General features: G+C 45.5%; 1 protein-coding gene across 11 annotated transcripts in view; it reads left to right on the forward strand.

Annotated features, from left to right (window-relative positions):
• IL1R1 (interleukin 1 receptor type 1) overlaps nucleotides 1-20,100 on the forward strand; it is a 75,872-nt gene that overhangs the window by 38,774 nt on the left and 16,998 nt on the right. For 5 of the 11 annotated variants that reach the window (XM_019021370.3, XM_063695664.1, XM_063695657.1 and 2 more), the window contains exons 2-3: nucleotides 11,166-11,242; nucleotides 14,943-15,009. In XM_019021370.3, coding sequence (XP_018876915.1) covers nucleotides 14,949-15,009 — 61 coding nt within the window. In that variant the 5' untranslated portion in view covers nucleotides 11,166-11,242; nucleotides 14,943-14,948. Of the gene's footprint in view, nucleotides 1-28; nucleotides 337-11,165; nucleotides 11,243-14,942; nucleotides 15,010-20,100 lie in introns of those variants that run through there. The other 6 variants (XM_063695660.1, XM_063695663.1, XM_063695662.1 and 3 more) reach the window with 4 other exon arrangements.

Here is a 20,100-nt window from a genome sequence, read left to right on the forward strand (position 1 = left end):
GGCGGGGCTGGAGCCAGAGCCGCGCCCGGCAGTTCCCGGCCGCGAGGGCGGGCGCAGCTTGTGCCCGGCGGCCGGAGCCGACTCCGAGCGCGCGGCGCCGGCCGGGAGGAGCCGGAGCGCGGCCGGGCCGGGCAGTGGGGGCGCCGGCCTGCCCCGCGCGCCCCAGGGAGCGACAGGAATGTGACAATCGCGCGCCCGCGCACAGAAGCACTCCTCGCTCGGCTCCTAGGGCTCTCGCCCCTCCGAGCTGAGCCGGGTTCCGCCCGGGGCTGGGATCCCATCACCCTCCACGGCCGTCCGTCCAGGTACGGGGAAGCTGGAGCATCCGGGGACTAGGTAGGGGTGAGACGGACCACAGCCTTGACACCTTCGAGTCCCCCGCTCTGCAGGACGCCGTGAGCGTCCTCCCTAAGTTGCACTTGGTTGTCAGAGTGTGTTGTGTAAGAAGGGGATGGCGGTGAGGTCTGCGTGTGTGTGTTTCTTGTGTGGAGCAAGAGTTAACGTTGTTCAGGTCGTTTGAAGGAACTTGCCAATTGTTCTGGAGGGGGGTTCTAGGTAGGTGTGTGACTTCCCGTGTGAATGGCTTTCAGGTTTTCTATCCGGCTACGTTCTACAGGTTCAGGAGCGTCCCTCTTAGAGGTTAGGCTCAGGACCGTCAGTCTCCTTAACAAGGTAAGGGCTGAGGCCTTAACCACACTGGGGAGGGTAACTTGTTGCCCCTCCAGATAAAGGATGGTGCTAGGGAATGTAGCTACAAGCAAGTAGGCGCTGAGAAGACACTCATTATTTACAACAGGCATGCCCAGCACTTTACAGTTTATAAGCCGTTTACAGCAACTGGTCTTTTACCCTCCCTACAGTCTTGTGAGGAGGGTGCTGTCATCACCCCTGTTTTACAGCGGGGGAAGCAGAAGTTTAGGTGACTAACTTGTTGGAGGATGATGTCCTGAAGGAGGGTAAGACCTCTGCATGCAGCCCCCCTCTGTCTTCCCTCCCACTCGTCCCTGCCTGCCAGGGCTTTCTCCTCTGCACTGCCGGGAGGAAGGAAGGCCGCTGGGAAGGCACGCAGATGCTGGCTCCTGCTGGGCTGTCTCTCCACTGCCTTATCTTTGGGGCAGGGTAGCTTCTCAGATGGCCACATTCCTGTGATTTAGCTTTACATTCTAGGAACTGAGGCAAGGGACACCATGAACTTGGGCTCTTGATGTCAAGGAGCAAGGGTCCATTCGTCAGGGGAATGTGATGGATGTCTCAGTCGCTGCGGTTTGGTGCCAGGCTTCTGGACATTGAATGTATGAAACAGAACTCCATGACTGTTGATGAGCTGAGGAAAGCCAGAGGTGGCATGGGGACGTTCACTGTCCTTTTTGCCATCTAGTTTACCAAGCGGCTATTGGCATTGTTTTCTTTCTCAATCCCTTCCAATTTATTGTGTGATATCTCATTTGATATTTCATTTAATATTCTGTATTCATATCCGATGTTAACTTTATGCTAGACAGAAAGGTAGAGCCTTTGAGAATGGGGTTTGCTGGGGCAGGGGTGTTGAACTCTGATTTATTTTCAGTCTCTGGCTAGCTGCCAAGCTGCTGTGTGTGAAGCGTCTCCTGCACCCGTCCACTCTCATGTGGCCTCCATGCTGTTCAGGAAAGGATATTTGATCTGAATTCTCACATGACCTTGGCAGGCCCAGAGCAGCCCCCGCATTTCTAATAGGCCCTGCTTGTATGTCATAATGCGACATCAAGTTTTTTTTTATGGTTCTGAAACCTGTGACATCTTTTGAGTCAACCTCTCACCATTGGTGAAACACTGCTTAATAGTAGATTCACTAATTTATTAAAGATTTATTGACTATCTACTATGTGCCAGGCACTGTGGTGAGTGGTGGGGAGACAGCAGTGAATACGACAAGTGAAAACCTCTGTCCCCTTATGGACATGAGTCTTCTTGGTAAGACATAGGATGTCAGCAGTCTCTCTTCAAAAGGGGGGTCTTTGAAATCCGCCCCTTTGTACAAGGGTGTGGATGCACTGGCTACCTAGAGGACACCACTCAGCAGCTCCAGTGGAGAGGACGAGGAGATGATGGGCACAGATGTAGCTCTGTGGTTCCCTAGAGAATCGCAGGGCTGCTATTCTCCAAGTTTGCGGTGTCCCTTGCCTCAGTTCCTAGGATGTGGAGCTCTAGGAGGTGGAGCTACACTCTGTGGCTTGGCCATGCACAGGGACCAGGGCAGATGGAAACCCTGTGGCTGGGATGCATCAGTGCAAGCTGAGTGTCCACCTGCAAGCTGGGACATTATGGAGAAGACATCTCAGTAATAAGAGAGGCAAAGCTGGACAATTGCGGTGAAACTACCGTAGCACAGTGGGTGGAGAAGTACAGAGATCCTTATATTCTTATGCTGCATAATGGATATACTAGGTTCTTGCCATTTTAAAAGAAGTTGTCAGGGGCACCTGTGGCTCACCTGCCATGGCACAGCTCCAGGATGCTACCCATCTGTTGCCGTGAATGGGTGCTTGGTTTGCATTTTCTTCTTCTTGAGGTTGTGAGGTGGGTTGGTGGCACAAGACAAGGATCTGCACTGTCAGCAGCCTTTTTCTCCTCTGGTTGTCTGCTGTGGGTCCAGGAAATGCTGCTGGAGCCTCCCGGCCATGCCTAGTGCAGGGAGCATGTGGGAAGCCCTGGCCCCGAGTTATCTCACCAGGTACTGAAAGGGGCTGGAGCTCTTTGAGGTCCCAGTCGCCTGCATGTTGGATTCTGTGCTGTCTCCTCTTCATGCACATCCAGGAGCTCACACATGGCAGCACGATGGAGACACCTATCACTTCCCAAGAGGACTCATGCCCATGAGCGGACAGGGGTCTCATAAATTAAAAGTAGGGTAAAAGGAAAACAAGAGGGAAGATGAAGTGGAGTCTGAAATGAGGCTTGACATGTGCAGTGTAAACCCTGATGACCTAGATGCTGCTAAAGTTACTCAAGTGGGGCCGTGAATGTGGAGGGAAGCCTGGGTCTTAGCTCTGCCTGCACCTTAGCACTGCCTGAAGCACTCAGGGAAATGCCAGGACTGGATGCAGAGCAAACAAACTAGCATCTCTGGAGGTGTGCTGGGCACGGGTATTTTCAAAGCCCCCCAGGTACCCAAGGTTGACAACATAAATACATAAATACTGTTTCCTGTAGGCAGTGGGAAAGAGGAAACCCTGCAGAGCACAGCCAGCAGTGTCTTCAAGATGAAAGCAAAGTGCTCAGGAAAAAAAGCATTCTTGGCGCAGAGAGAAGTGGGAAGTTTCTTTTAAAGATCCCTGAAAAAGAGGTGAGAATAGTGAGTTTTCGGTGGTCTCTTGAAATGACCCTCCCTGTCAGCACAGTTCGGTAATCATGGTTCAGCGAGCTGTGAACAGGAAGAGTCTAGCCATGCCGGTCTCTGCACATTTGGCGTCCCAAACGTGAGAACTCATAGATCCCTGAAAATACAGCCAATGACTAATGACTAAGAGTTAAATGAAAGGTTAGATGGTGTCACTTTCCATCAGTGGGTCTCACCTCATTAAACCCAACACCCCCCTTAATGCAAATATTTTAAAACACCCCTTTTATAATTTTGAAACGATATAATAAAACTTATCTACAACATAAGTTTAAAAAATCAACGTAATACTTAGATGTTAAGGAGAAATAAAAGCAATTTGTATTAAAATTATGCATTTCAGTGTGCAGATGCTTGAGCTAAGCTGAACTACAACCTAGTGAGGTGAGCCATTGCTTTCTATAGTCTGCAGGACAGCTGGCATGGGGTGGGAACAGGTGAGTCTCAGTGGCCATCCAAATGCCACTGAAGGACGAATGACTCTTGGTTAAGGTCTTGATGGTAGCCAAAGGCCATTCTTCTCTCAATTTTCACAGTGATTGCATTCCTGAAAAATTTAGTGTGTATAAACTTGTGCCAACAATATATGTATTTTATATGAATGTGGAAGGGAGTTGGGGGGCTAGGCTTCAAACACTGTAAATATGTTTCCGTCAGTATGAACGTCTGTGAGACCTCGGAGGTCATGCAGGACAAGTCTTTATTGAGCAGAACTGCCTGTGTTGTTCCGGATGTCAAGCATCGATGGCCTCCAGTGCTAAATGCATCCTGATCACCCAGGGTCCCCTTCCCCACAGGTTCCGAAATGCTCCCTCAAGGGCCATACCCACTCCACTGAGAACCACTGCTTTCCCTGCATTGCTGGGTAGTGAGTGATTAAAGTGCCATTGCAGGCGTGGGTGCTGAGATAGCAGGGCACCGGACATGCCTAAGCCAGCCATCAGGAATGCACTTCCGTTACTTGCTATAGGATCGTAGAGGTCGAGTTAGAAATCAGAAAGGTTGGTGCTTTGTGTGTGGGGGCGAAGGGCCACAAGGGAACTTTGAGGGGTGGCAGAAATGGTCTACATCCTGAAGTATTCCTGGTGCACACAGTTGTTGCAATTTATGGAACTGTCCACGTAAGTTTTGTGTGTTTCACCATGAGCAATATGGTGAAAAATATTTACCCCAATAAAAAAATTATAGAAGTGAAAACAATGTAACAATTCTTGTAGAGAAGGCTTAGTCCTCTGAAACTGTCTGTGGATCCCAATTTGAGAAATAGCTGTTCTTGCCTGACTGGGAGGCAGTGCTCCAGGGAGAAAGGTCTCTGGTTCTCAGTCAACTTTTTGACAAGTCCAGTGCAATAGTGGCCTTGGCATCGTAGCCCCTGGTGGCTGGAGAGGAGGTGTGTTGGAGGTATAGGGGAGGCTGGGAAGCACAAGGCAGGGCATTTAGAAAGGGGACAAAGGACAGCAGATGAGGCCCATCCCTGTCTCTGGGTTCTGGTTCTGTTGTCCAGGAGCCCTAGGAGGTTTGTAGGGGTGAGATGGAAAAGTCAGACTTCAACCTAGAACCTAGTGGTCAAGAGGCTTGGGGTAGGTCCATCCCCATCTGTGGCATCTGGTGACGGTGATCCTGTCTTTCTGTGTCTCATTGCCACTTTTACCCTTAAAATCCACATGCCTTAGTTGAAACCACCAATCTTGTGGCTTTTCGCCTTGTATTAGCTGAATAATTGAGATTTCATAGCGACACCTGAAACCTCTTGGGAAATTTTTACTTTATCTTCATATCCTTGTGCATCCTCAATGACAAAAATAAAACTTTCCTTCTCCCATTTACATGGGTAAATAAGCCATTGATAACTATGAGCAAGGCTTTAGGATTCCTCTACTGATAGGAGCATTGCCAGGCTTGGTGTTTCCTGGGCTTTCTGAGATGGTGAGTGAGCTTCTGTTTCCCTGCTGTGGGAGTGTTTACTCATAGTTTGGTAGAGCTGTTTCTCTGGGGGAAAATCAGAGGTGACCACATTGAACACACAGTTGCGTTTTTGGGTTGTGTGCACGTGATAGAGCTTGGGTGACTAATCTCCACGAGATGGAAACCATTGTGTCACGTTTGGAACACACTACAGTAGTCCCCAGCACGCTCTGTGGTTATTTCCACACTTTCCTGCTCTAGCTTGGGTAGGGAAGTTCCTGGGTGGGCTCTGTGATCATTAGGGGTAGGTCACTCCCTCTAATTTGCCCCACAGGTATGAGTGTGTGGGGCTCTGATGCTTCCATTTCTCATCAGAATTGCATAGAGATTATTATGGACATTTACTTAGGACAGTGCCTCTCGGATTTTACCTCCCAGGGATTCCTTCTGGGAAATAAAAAGCAAAGGCTCAACCTAGCGATCCAAAGCAGTCCACTGCAAGTGATGCTTCTTTGAAGCCTCATGTTTTGTCTTAGATCGTGGAGATTTTTCTTTCTGCTTCATAATATGGCCGTGTTTGCTCTAATAGAAAAATAATAACTCCCCCGAGAAAAATCTTTGGATGAAATTAGTAACCTAGGGAGATAGACTTCAGGCTTTCTGGCTGTCTGTAGCTTCTCCCTGGGAATTTGTGGATTCTAAGCCAGGGCTTGTGTGAGTATGGAGGTCTAAAGTCTTTTCCATAAGTGTGTGGTTCTATGGCTTTGTAAGTCCCTTTTACCTTCTTTTTCAAACTGACATTTTTGTTTTTAACAATGATGGGGACTTTTTAATAGCTGTATGAATCTTATAACAAAGGAATAACACAGGAGGTCAAGGCTGCAGTGAGCTGTAATCACACCACTGCACTCCAGTCTGGGTAACAGAGCAAGACCCTGTCTCAAACAAACAAGCAAACAAAGGGGTAACAGGAAGACATCATAATTATGTGCTTGGTTTCGGTACTGTAACACATTCCCCGTACATGTTTCCACCGATTTTCAGTAGAACACATGGGCTGTGACATTTCATGAGCTAAAGAACCTGCTTTAGCCCTTGTTTTTTGAGGACTCATTCATAGTCACTTCTCAGTTATGGCAAATAAGTTGGAGCCTAATTTTCTGAGTATCTCTCCATTACATCAGATCTACACATATGCACATATTGGTTAATATTTGGGATGAGGGGCTGTATTAAATGATGCTGTAAATGCATTTACTCATTACTCCATGGGAAGGTAGAAGAGTGTGTTGCTATCAGGTGGAAATGTAGAAAGTGCAGTGAGGATTTTCTTGTAAATCTCAGATTTGGGGCTTGGCTATGTCAGGTCCCTGGAAGAAGGAGGAGTCATTTACTGCCGTCTGTTCCCTCCTCTTGGGCCTCTGTAGAGATTTGGCCCTATGCCTTGGTGGGCTCTGCTCTGCAGCTTGGCCAGACACATCCCTCAGCATGGCAAGAAGTGTGGAAGGTCAAGAGGATGTGCCCACTTGGCCTAATCCTAACCCACCAGCACCCGTGTTCTTAACCATGTCCCACATGTACCTGGGATCCCTGAATTCCCTCCCCAAACACCCTGGACCCTAATTCCAGGGCCTGTGTGGTCATTCCCATGGACTCAACTGCCTGGTTCATAGACTGGCCAGGGCTGTACAGAGGGGGATAGACACAGGTGGACTTCGACACCTACCTGTGTGCATGCTCAGGGCCCCTCCCAATATGGAAGGGAGCTGGGGAGAGGCTAGAGACAGAGGAATGGAGATTAATGTAGCTAGACACAGCAGGAGCCATGCGGTGGGACTGCTCTGTGCAGGTCTCATGGTGAGGACAGCGCAGCCTATGTTTTGACAGACATGGAATGCCAGGTGCCAGGATGAGCTTCCCCCAGCTCTGGGCACCTCTGCTGCCGCTGTCCCCAGAAGTGGACCTCCAGGAGGTTCTGATACTATCTGGGGTGCGTCTGCTGTGTGCCACCTTGCCTGTGCCTAGCTTCTATCCTAGAAGGCAGGGCTCACAATGTGGGGGAATTCCTCAGGAATAAGAATGGAATTCCTCAACATTGTGGAGGAACGTTGTGGGAAATTCCTCAAGAAAAAGAAGCTGTTTAATAAATGCACTGTGGCTACACAGCAGGAAAAATGCCTCCTTCCCCTGCACTGGGCCCTAGGCCTTGAGGAAGAAACCTGGGTTCCTGTGACAGCCCCTCTCTCCCCAGCTGTCACTTTTCCCGTGCATGCACTGGGTATGAAATTCCTTGTAGAGGGACAGGAAGGTGCTGTTTCCTGGAAGGGGGGCTTCTGTTGGGGGCCAATATGCTCATTGTTAATTCTTGTACTTAATTTCTACTTTTGTAATTTGTTTCACATTACAGTTTCTCATTCTGGGACTAGTAGGAAATTACTTTATGCCTCAAATATGCATTTTCATTTTGTCTTTAATCAACAAGTAACTTTTTGTGTGTGTTGCACGTGCTGCTGTAGTCATGTTGTGATACGCCAGTGTTTCCAAATACGTCATGATCACTAAACAGCAATGGGGGCTGTATTCGGGAAGATCTTCACAATCGCAAGCTTTTGGATGTGATTGTCACATAAAGCCGTGGTGTGCTGCAGTGAATGGACAAGGCCTCCGGAAGTGGGGATGACCAGCCTAGGCCTTGGGTCACCCTAGAATCTGGCTGACTCCCTGGGTCTGGACATCAGCATCTCAGCACTGCCCGCTGTCTTTCCTGGAAGCTGCTATGGAGAGGATGTTAGCCAGTCCAGGGGTTTCACACATAACATAGACATCGTTGCTTGAAGGCTGAACAGGGGGAACCGTATGCTATGGCTTATTAATGTATTGAGTAAGTTAATCCTTTTCTCTTTCTTGTTTTATTTTATGTGGAAAATTCAATCTGAAAAATAACATAGTGGCATACACACATCTGTGACTTTTTATTGTTACTGGTATTTTCTAAAGGTACATTTTGAATCTTACTATAAGTCATTTGAAGAATTACAATGGACTTTGATTAACTAGTTCTGAATAAGAGAGGTTTCTTTACCTAGTATGCCTTCTGGCAGTAACATTTCTTAGTCTCTAGTCCTATTCCTGTAGTTCCTTCTCCTCAGGGTCATCCCCACCCCTCAACTCTTTTGACAGCCATCTGGGTGTGAACTCTTTATCTAACTCCTTGTGTAGGATTCTACCCTCTCTTACATGATTCCGGCCATCTCCAGACCCCAGTGACGGTTCCCCTTGCAATCCTATTCTCTGACCTACACCCAGTACCCTTATTCCATCCTTTCTCTTCTTTGATTCTAGGTTGGGTTTTCATCCCTGTATGTCTCATGCAAAAATGGTGGGTAGGTACGTAGGTGGATTCCTTCCCTCCCTCCCTCTCTCCCTCCTTCCTTTCTTCCACAAGTATTTATTGAGCTGTTACAACAGACATGCAAGATGTGTAGGATGGGCCTCCTCATGGGTGTGGGAGACGGGAGGGTCTGCTCTGCACTGCTTTCTTCCCTGGCCCAGGTAGGGAAGGCCAACAACTAGGGAGCTACCCAATGTTACCAGAGCCAGGGGGCCCAGAGCCAGCAGTTCAAGGCACCTCGGTGCATTGCACCAGGGAGAGCCTGTGTCACTCGTCACGCCTGGCTTTGGAGGAGCGGATGTCTGCAAGGGCGCTGTGGGAAGCTTCAGATCAGAATCAGCTCTGAGATGGTCAGAAATCCCAGAAGCTTCCAGGCTAGGATTGGAAGAATTGACTTCCAGACCCAGGAAGTGCCATAGAGGTGCATGGAGGTGGAATGGCACGGTGCTTATAAACGGCAAAGTGGGGAGCCAGCGCTGGACACAGGACAGTGAAGGCAGAAGAGTAGGGGGCGCTGACCCTCATCCCAGGGGTCAGGCAGAAGGGGGCGATGGGATGGGTCAGGTGCTGCAGAGATGTTCAGTGGGCTGGAGACAGAGGGGTCTTGGCATGGAGAACCTAGGAGGGGTAGTGGCCTGGGCAGTGCATCTCAGAGGAGCAGTGAGCTTAGAGGGCACATGGTGGTCGCTTCAGCAATGGATGAGTGGTGGAGACAGTGAGTATATAAATTCTTAAGTGAAGTTTCTGGGGCAGAAAAGGAGGGAAAATGAGGCCATTAGAAGAGTGTGGGGGCTGGGTGTGGTGGCTCATGCATGTAATCCCAGCACTTTGGGAGGCTGAGGCGGGTGGATCACGAGGTCAGGAGATCGAGACCATCCTGGCTAACACGGTGAAACCCCATCTCTACTAAAAATACAAAAAATTAGCCGGGCTTCATGGCGGGCGCCTGTAGTCCCAGCTACTCGGGAGGCTGAGGCAGGAGAATGGCGTGAACCTGGGAGGTAGAGCTTGCAGTGAGCCGAGATCGCACCACTGCACTCCAGCCTGGGGGACAGAGCAAGACTCCGTCTCAAAAAAAAAAAAAAAAAAAAAAAAAAAAGAAAGAAGAGTGTGGGGAGTCACCTTCTCTGCAAGAAGCTTCCTGGGCCTCCCAAATAAATCCATCCCTCCCCTCCCCTTCCCCCTCCCCCATTCCATACATTTTGGTGCCATTCACTATGTAATTCCCAGTAGCTGCTGTCATATCTGGGGCATACTCACAGGGGTCAGTCAGGAGGGCACTGTCCTAGGACTGGGAGCGGGAGGATGTGGGGGTCTCCCCTTTGAGTTTCTGCTATGATGTGATTCCAATTGATGGGCCAGCACACCTCTGATACCTTGTGTTATGCTGTGTACTGCCTCAGAGTGAATAATAGTTTGGGATTTAGTTTGTGTAGTCTAAGGAAAATACTTTGTGTTGAATTAGTCAGGCTGTTTTATTGATGACCATTAAAAGGCCTTGTGCTTAGGTCTTATAAGCTTTTCAAAGGCCCAAAGGAATGATTCAGACAAGAAAAAAAATTAGACTCCAAAACACTAAAAGAAAACTGCAAAAACAGGTGAATTAATGGTGAAAGATCTGTAGGACATAGCAGTAAGTCTACCACAACCCAGCTTTTTGAGGTTGTCTTAAATTAATGTGATATGGGGTGTAGGTATATACACATGCTTGATAATGGAAGAGTGAGGATACCTGCTTCTTAAACAGGGCCTGCTCGTTTTATTCTGGCCTCTGGTACATTTCTTTCTGGCAAAACTCAAGCTCTATTTTCACGGAGATGATGCACTGAGCCATGACATCCCTAGGTGGTTTGATTCATTTCTGCACCCCCGTGTCTATTAAAGTGCCACGTGCATGTGTTTAATCAAAATAGCTTGTGGTTGTCAAGCTCTTTGTATTCTTCCCTCCCTGTGATCTGATTTCCTGAAAGTATCCTGTCCCGAAGCATTATGGAACATACACTTGTTAAACACTGGACTCATTTTCATGATCATTTAAATGTCATGACCTTTCTGACACCTTGATATGATTTGGCTCTGTGTCCCCACCCAAATCTCATCTAAATTATAATCCCCATGTGTCCAGGGAGGGACCTGGTGGGAGGTGATTAGATCATGGGGCAGTTTTCCCTATGCTGTTCTCATGATAGTGAGTGAATTCTCATGATGGTTTAAAAGTGTTTGGCACTTCCCCCCTTGCTCTCTCTCCTGCTGTCATGTAAGACGTGCCTGCTTCCGCTTCCACCATGATTGTAAGTTTCCTGAGGCTTCCCCAGCCATGCAGAGCTGTGAGTCACTTAAATCCTCTTTCCTTTATAAATTACCCAGTCTCAGGTATTTCTTTATAGCAGCGTGAAAATGGACTAATACATGCCTCTTGAGATCCTCACAGCAATTGGTGCCTTTAGACCTCTTCATTCACACTTCACTCATGTGTTCTTCCTTCCCCAGGTAGACGCACCCTCTGAAGATGGTGACTTCCTCCTGAGAAGCTGGACCCCTTGGTAAAAGACAAGGCCTTCTCCAAGGTAACAGGGCTGAGTCACCCCAGGGTCCCAAGGCCGGCCTTTTCTCACAAACAGCTGAACTCCTCCACTCTCAGATCCAGGGGCCCTGGATTATCTCCCATTGTATGCAAAAATATTTTATTTCCATTGATACATTACTCTTTGGGGCAGCTTGATGGTTTTATGAAATTTTGGAAGGAGGCTTCAGCCCCAGTAAGAGCCAATGCCTGTTTGCTTTCCCAAGTCACCTTGACTGTGCTACAGTAGAGACCTGGGAAATGGTGGGTTCCAGTGCTGTGGCCAAGCTCTCCCCAGTTTCAACCCCTTCCAGGCCTTGCTGTCCATTTTCACTCCACTGTCACCACATGTTCAAATTCTTGCTTTCTGCTCGAGTCAGTACTGCTCACCTCGTTCCAAGAGATCTGGGTCTATGACACTGTGGGTGACACCCTCTGAGCATCTTTTCTGAGCTGTCTGTGGGTACCTGAACCTGCCCCCGAACCTGGCCCTTGCCCTACCTGCCCCGACCTCAGCGAGTCTGGCCCAGTCTGTCCCTGCTTCTCCCCTCTGGCCCCAAGTGTTCTCAAATATGCCCCCGCCTGCCTGTCTGTCACTGCAGCTGGCCCAGCCCTCATCCTCTCTCCCATGAACCTCTGTGGTGGCCTGCTCTCCCTGGCTCCCCTGTCTCCAGTTTATGTTCTACACAGGTGCCAAAATGTCTGCAAAAAATGGAGATTTAACATACACTAGCCCATGGCTTAAAACCTGTACATGCACCTGCAAATGACAGTCCCATTTCCTCAGCAAACCTCTGCATGTTGTGGGAACTTGTGGCTTCTCAGCCTCCCACTCGGAACCCACCTCTGGTTTATGCTCCAGAACATGATGTTGTTGGACCCTCCCCTCCACCTCCTCCAGGCTGAGTTAGCCTCTGTCTCCCCTCCTGCCCTGGGCATGGCTCTTCCAGTAGACACCCCCACATCACAGTCTAACTCTGTGTCCACATTCCCTGCAACTGCTGAGCTCCTGGAGCCAGGCCCTGGGAACCTTGTTCCTGTTTTTGTTCCCAGAGCCAAATAGATATTTGATGTATGATTGTTGAATGCAGCAGTGAGTGAATAAAGACATGAATGGTTAACTGAAAACATTTTATCAAAACTGTTATTTGTCATCAGAGCATGGGCCGGTTTCCAACAGCTAACATTTAGGAGTGACCATTTGCCAGGCACTGTTCTAAGCCCTTTGCATGTGGCCATTCATTTCACCCACATAGCGCCATCAGTGACATGCTGTCACTGCATTGCTTGTCAAAAGGGGGAACTGAGGCACGGAGGCTGAGCTTTTACTCAACATGCCATCTATGTTGAGGGACTTCTGACTTGGATAGCCATTCAACTGCGAGCACTATGGAGGCCAGTCAGGCCTGGCCCTGCCTTGGAATTTCTGTGTTATTCAGGGACATAATGGGGTTTGTGTTGATTTTTGTCAGGAGTGTGTGTGTTAATCTAGGTGCAACCCTCACCTCCTTCCCTTCTGATGTCCTCACTCCCTTTGGTCATGTGACCCTTAACGCCCATCCCAAGCTCAGTGCCAATTCCTTGCCCCAGGGTCCTGGGGATTGACATGGATCCCAAAAGGCCGCTGCTGAGAGGACAGGGCCACTCCCACCCCCCTGACTGTTTCCCAGAGCAGCTCTGGGGCAGAAGTAAACTTGGACCCAGGGGGCATAACCCTTTGCCCTTTTATAGTCTATTAGAGGAGGATTAGGTCTGACATCAGCTGGTTCATTGCCCCTTGTGCAGATGAGCACACTGGGGCCCAGGGAGAGTCACATCCCTGCCTTGTGGTACAGGCCACCGGCCCCGGACCTGTGATTAAACATTGCCCACAATTAATTTGGAATTATTATCTCATGATACACTCCATAAAGTTCAGTCACACATCTTCTTTTTCTTCTCCCCTGCCTAATGATCAGACAAGCCAGGTCTTGTGACTAAATGAACCGACAGCTGGCAGTGTTCATCTGATTTTGCAATGCCCTTATTTTGTTGTTGATAAACTAATGCAAATAGCTGGTCGGCCTGGAACTGGTGATTGGGAAACACTTTAACCCTTCTTTCCTTCCTCTCTATCATAAAGACTTAAAACACACTTCACGCAGTCACAGAAAGAGCTCATAGACCAGACTGCGGGGCTTCAAAGGCTTCTATCTTATTTAATCATCTGTAAATAGTTTAAAGGTAAATATGGTAATGATACTAGTATTCTAGACTATTTTGGGAAGCCAGCTGATGTGAATAAAGGGTCAGAGTTAAAAGATATTGAAGGAATGCAGTTTTACTGCTCTGAGGTAGGTTTCAAGGCTTGAGCCAGGCTTAGAGATCTTTGTCCTGATACTGGGGATAAAGTGAAGAGAATATGAATGGGTATGTCTCGCATGGTTAGAAAATCTTTTTTTTTTCCTGTGTTTGTTTAAAAAGCATGTTGTAACTTTAAAAAATACCTATACACCTTCTTTTTTTTTTTTTTGAGATGGAGTCTCACTCTGTCACTCAGGCTGGAGTGCGGTGGCACCATCTTGGCTCACTGCAACCCCCGCCTCCTGGGTTCAAGCAATTCTCCTACCTCAGCCTCCCGAGTGGCTGGGATTACAGGCATGCACCACCACACCCAGCTAATTTTTGTACTTTTTGGTAGAGATGGAGTTTCATCATGTTGGCCAGGCTTGTCTTGAAGTCCTGGCCTCAAGTGATCTGCCTGCCTTGGGCTCCCAAAGTACTGGGATTACAGGGGGTAAGCCACCACACCCGGCCATAATACATCTTAAATAGAACATTTTCCAGCTAATATTTAAATGACTGCATGTCATTAGAATCTGAATGAGTGTTGTGTTAAAATATTTTGTGTTTTCATATTTATTTACTTACTTATAGCTACGGATAAGAATATAGGCAAATTTAATCTCCCGTAAAAATTAAAAGGCAGATGTTTTCAAAGCACAGAATTACATGGTCTACTCTAGACATTGCTCCTAAGGTTGAGCAGAGCGGATAAGAGCTTTTTCTCTTTTTTCCTTTCCTCTTTTTTTCATACAAAGTTCGTTGTAGATATTTTAGAAAGTATAGAAAGCCCCGACAAGGGGAAACCCACTCAACCCAATTTTAATATGTTGTTGTCATTTCTTTTAGTTTTTTTGGGTGCATTTCTATGTAGCTATATCCTATTGTACAAGCAATTTAGGATCTTGCAATATAAAATGAAGGCATGACCTTTGAGCTGGCCAAAAGTATGGGCTGATTTTTGCAAATGGGTCCTGGCAGCAGGGGATATAAGTGGGGAACAAATCCCCACACAAGCGGAGGTGAGCTGGCTTAGGGGCGAGTGCATAGCTGACTTTGGATGTAGACTAGATTTGGGGAAATTTAAATGGGATCCAAGACTGGAAATGTATCATGGGACAGAAGGTAGAAATGTTTAAAATCTCAAGTTGTTGAGTTTGTTTTCAATTTTGTGAAAACTCTTTATCCCTTTTTGTTCCCCACCCCATTTTCTAACCAGAAGTCACATATGATAACATTCATGATGTAGAAAAACCAATTCATCAGTGTGACTTGGGGGTGAGGGTGGGGACAGGGCCAGTGTCGGTATATTTAGTTTTAGAGATTTGCTGGAAAAGTAACATTTTTGCTTTTGTCTTTCTTTCGTTCCTCCATTTCTCCAGAAGAATATGAAAGTGTTACTCAGACTTATTTGTTTCATAGCTCTACTGATTTCTTCTCTGGAGGCTGGTAAGTTAAGTATTTCTTTGTGTTCTTATCTGCTAAGAAAATCTATTATTTAGAATACATGAAGTACCTTCCCTAACAGAGTCATTTCTCATACTCGTCTCTGTTGAATCTCTGGGCACAGAGCCTCCTGGTCATAGACCTGTACTGCTGGAAGTTCCTCTCAGCATCTTTGTCTCATTCTCTCCCATATAGAGTGGGAAACTGAGGCCTAGTGAGGCTGAGAGCCCAAGGTCATGTAGCTAGTTTTGGAACAAAAGCTAAAATCTAGGTCTCCAATCTAGGTCCAGGCCTCTTTCCACTTGGCTGCTGGTTGAAAGTGTGATATGGGAAATTCTGACTTTCATTTGGAGGAGATATTGTGCATAGTCTTTATGAACCCACAGCTGGAAGTCATCAAGATACACTTCTTTTTCTGTTTCTTTCCATTTCTTCATTTTCTCTAATCTTTTCTCTTTTTGCCAGGTGCTAGCTACTGGGGATACAGCAGGGAACAGTGCACACAGAAATACCTGCCTGCATAGGGTTTATATTCTTGTAGAAGAGAGAGATAACAGATAAGTAGACATATATTGTGTCATATGATGGCAAGTATAGGGAGGAAAAAAGGAGGAAAAAAGAGTATAAGGTTTTGACATTGGAGTGGGCAGAAGGTTAATGTTTTGAATGTGGCCAGAAAAAAACCTCCCTGAGAAGCTGACTTTTGAGTTGACCTTAAGGAAGGGGAAAAGAGAGCTATTTGGATATCAGATTGGGGTGTGGAAATATTCCAGGCAGCATGTGCAAAGGCCCAGAGGCCAAGAGTATTTGGCAGGCTTTCAGAATAAAAATATCAGCGTGTCTGGAGCATAGTGAGAGGTGAGGGAAGTCATAAGGGACCAGGCTGTCTGGGTAATGGGGGGATGGCAGAGGGTTGATTATATAGAATGTTGCGCCCTTTTTTAGGGTCTTGGCTTGTAGTCTGGCTGAGATGAGAAGACTGCAGGGTTCTTTGTTTAAAACCAGAGAGGTGATCTGACTTACGTTTTGATTCCTGTTTTGAGAATAGATCCGAGGGAGCCAAAGAGAGAAATAGAGAAGCCAGTGAAGAGGCAAACCATGATGATGGCTTTATCTAGGCAAGAAATGTTGATGGCTTGTCAAAGGGTGGCAAGGAGAAGTGAGAAGTAGACAAATTTTGAAATATTTTGGGAACAGAACCAAGAGGGATTTGGAGTTGGGTCAGATGTGAGATGTGAGGGAAAGAGAAGAATCAAGAATTATCTCAGGGAATTTTGGCCTGCGCAAACGCAAGGCGAAATTGCCATTGATGAGATGGGGAAGATCAGGTTTTCAGACTGGATGTGTTAAGTTTAGCTGTCCATTAGATGTTTAAAAGGTGACTTTGACTAGGCAGTCTACAGCCTGAGGAAAAGGTCTGGGTTGAATATATAAAACTGGAGACCTCAGCAAGCGGCTGGTATGAGAACCATGAGACTGAATGGGATCATGGAGTGTAGTTAGGAAAGATAAGAACTTTAAGGACTGAGCCAGAGATTGACTTAAATTCCTTGGTCCAGTAAGTTTTCTCCCCTTTGCTGAGGGGCTCCATGTGTGTTGGAGCATACCTTCAACATTAAGGCTGTTTAAGGCCTTAGCCTTCACTTCCTGCTTGTGTATGACCTCAGAGTCATCCAGAAATGAGAGCCTGGTGCCTTCTATGCAATTTCCTGGGCATGCACGCAGTCCTGCATACATGCGCACCCTTCTGGGTCCCCCAGGAATGTGTCAGAGCTTTTCAAAGCCCTCTGGAGGTTATGGCTCTGGTATTGCAGCTTTAGGCAGTTGTAAAAAACAATTAACACTGAGTTTTTCCAGCAAATGCCTTGGGGATAGTGCTTTTTCTGTGGAGCTCTTGGTGAGGTCAATAACACCACCACCCTGTGAATGTGACTTTGAGGACCTGCCAGTCAAGTCAAAGAGTGGCAGTGCTCTGGAAATGGGACTTTTTGAGGAGCTCCAAACCCTCTCTCTTCTTGCAAGCCTGCTGGTTTTCAAAGCCTTTGTGTCTGCAAAGCTCCTGATATTCATGGCTGTTTTAGAGCTGGGAAGAGTAGGATGGAAGTCATTTAAGTTATAAAGCTACAAACCCTGCTGATCTGTGATTTGGCATGTTTCTGTTTGTTTCCTTATTTTCTAATAAATGCTCTTCTGGTTATTGCAAGCCTTTGATTTTTGAAATTTTTTGCCAGTCTGTTTGTTGCCTTTATGGAGGAATGATTTATGAGACCCCCACTCCACCATACTGGAAATCCTGCAAATTCAATTTCTTTGAATAGAAGATAGTATTAAGAGATATAGGGCAATCCAGGCTATCTACTTCTTCTCAAGGGAGCTTTAATAGTCTGGAAAATTTGCTCATTTCATTTACGTTATTAAATTTATTGGCATAACGTTGTTTATAATATTCCCTCACTGCCCTTTACAAATTATTTAAAAAAGAGATGTCATCTCTTTTTTTTCCTGATTAGTCTGGCTAAAGATTTATCAATTTTATTGATTTTATGAAAGAATCTGCTTTTGGTATCTTTGATTTTTCTTCATTGTTCTTCTGTTTTCTATTTCGTTGATTTCCTGTCTGATCTATATTACTATTTTCTTCTTACTTCTGCTATATTAATTATGTTTTTTATTTTCTGTATCTTACCATATTTTGACATTCTGGAAGGTGTTTCATATCTAGGGAGAGACTGCTCCACCAGGGGCTAAGCAGTTCCTAGGTGTGTTGTGGACAGCTTACAGCTTGCCCTTCATGTGAGACTGCTTGACCCAAGACTGTACCCCACTCACCTCCTTATCCAACTCTCACACACCCAAACCAATGTTACCCCAGCCTCAATCAACACAGGGCTAGGTACCAGAGAACTAGGGACAGCCTCTATGCCCAAAGCCTGCAAAAATGGTTCAAATGGGCCAATCTGAAACTGTTTATGCTGCCCTGCCTTGCCTTTCCCATGGGAACCCCAGTAAAGATGCTGGCCTAGGCTTTCCTTTTGCTTCTGCTTCTGCCTCCTAACCCAATCTGGTGATTCTCCCTGTGGTTTTGCGTGGTATGGCACACCCCTTCTGTCCGAACCACTAAGTAATACAAATCTTTCAATTGCATTAGTCTCTGTTTTGTCACTCAGTCACCTTCGTAAATGAAGACCCAGGCATAGAATCTCTGCTTGCTGCTTCCTTTGGAATTACTTTGTTCTTTTTCTAGTTTCTTAAGGTAGAAGCTCAAGTCATCAATTTGAAATTTTAAAAAAATATATAGGCATTTAAGGCTAGCAGTTTCCCTCTAAGTACTGCTTTCATTGAATGCCGTAAGTTTTGATATGTTATGTTTTCCTTATCATTCAGATACAAATACTTTATATTCTTTTTGATTTCTTTGACTCATGAGTTATTTAGGAGTATGTTAGTTTTCAAATACATAGGGATTCCTTAGATGTCTTTCTATTATTGATTTCTAATCTAATTCCATTGTCACCAGAGAATAAGTTTTGTCTAATTTGAATCCTTTTAAATTTACTGAGTCTTGGGTTATGGGGAAGAATATGGAAAATTTGCTAAGTTTTATGTGTGCACTTTAAAAAGAATGTAATGTTCTACTGTTGTTGGTTGGAATTTTCTGCAAATATCATTTATGTCAAATTGGTTGATAGTGTTGTTCAAATCTTCTATGTTGTTACTGATTATCCATTTAATTTTATTGCTTGTTCTATCGGTCCTTGTGAGTGGGGTTTCTCTAGTTTCTTGCAGAACCAGTTTCTCTAGTTCTTGCAGTTCTGTCAGTTTTTGCTTCATGTATTTTGAAGCACTGTTAGCAGCTACATAAACATTTGGTATTATTGTGTTCCTGTTGATTAATGACTTCTTGAGTTTTTAAAAATTTATTTATTTATTTATTCATTTTTGAGAGAAAAGTCTCTCTGTGTCGCCCAGGCTGGAGTGCAGTGGTGTGATCTCGGCTCACAGCAACCTCTGCCTACTGGGTTCAAGTGATTCTTGTGCCTCAGCCTCCCAAGTAGCTAGGATTATGGGTGCCCACCACCACACCTGGCTAATTTTTTTTGTATTTTAGTAGAGACGGAGTTTCACCATGTTGGCCAGGCTGGTCTCAAACTCTTGACCTCAGGTGACTCACCTGCCTCAGCCTCGCAAAGTGCTGGGATTACAGGCATGAGCCACCACGCCTGGCCGACTTCTTTATTTTTATGAAATGCCCCTTTTTTCTTGTAATATTTTTACTGTAAAATCTACTTTGATAATAATAGTCACTCAAGCTTTAACTAATTAATTTTTATTAAGGTATAGTTGACAAAATCGTGTATATTTACAGTGTGCAATGTGATGTTTTGGTATATGTATACATTGTGAATGGTTAACCCTAGCTAATTAATCAAACTTTCTTTTCATGAGTGTTAGCCTGGCAAATATTTTTCTTTTCTTTTTAATCTATTTTTACCTTTATTTATAAAATCTCTGTATGTAGGTGTATGTGTTTATGTTAGGCACCACATAGTTGGGCCTTTCTTTAGCCAATCTGATCATTTCCACCTTTCAATGAGAATGTTTAGACTATTTGAAATTTTAGTGTGATTATTCATATATTAGGGTTTAATTCTGGGATCTTGCTCTTTGTTTTTCTATTTGTCCCACCAATTCTGTTATTTTTTTCTCTTTTTTTGCTGCCTTTTAGATTAATTGGCATTTTTAGGATTCATTTTATTTCGCTTTTTGGCTTTTTAGTCATAACTGTTTGTTGTGTATGTGTTTTTTAATGACTGCTCTGGGGCTTAAATAGCCATCTCTAAGTTATCTCTGTCTGCCTTCAGGTAACACTATACAGTTTCACATATAGTATACAAAGTTAAGACAGTATATACCCATTTCTCCTTTCTTGAACTTTGCCCTATTATTTCCATATATGTTACTTCTTTATTTGTTATAAACTTTATAGCGTTTTATTATTTTTTATTTAAACACTCAGTTTTCTTTAAAGAGATTTAAATAATAAGAAAGATGATCTTATAATTACCCATTTTTGTTGCTATTCATTCTTTTGCG

This window comes from Gorilla gorilla, chromosome 12 (genome assembly GCF_029281585.2).
Source record: "Gorilla gorilla gorilla isolate KB3781 chromosome 12, NHGRI_mGorGor1-v2.1_pri, whole genome shotgun sequence".
Classification (NCBI taxonomy): Eukaryota; Metazoa; Chordata; class Mammalia; order Primates; family Hominidae; genus Gorilla; species Gorilla gorilla.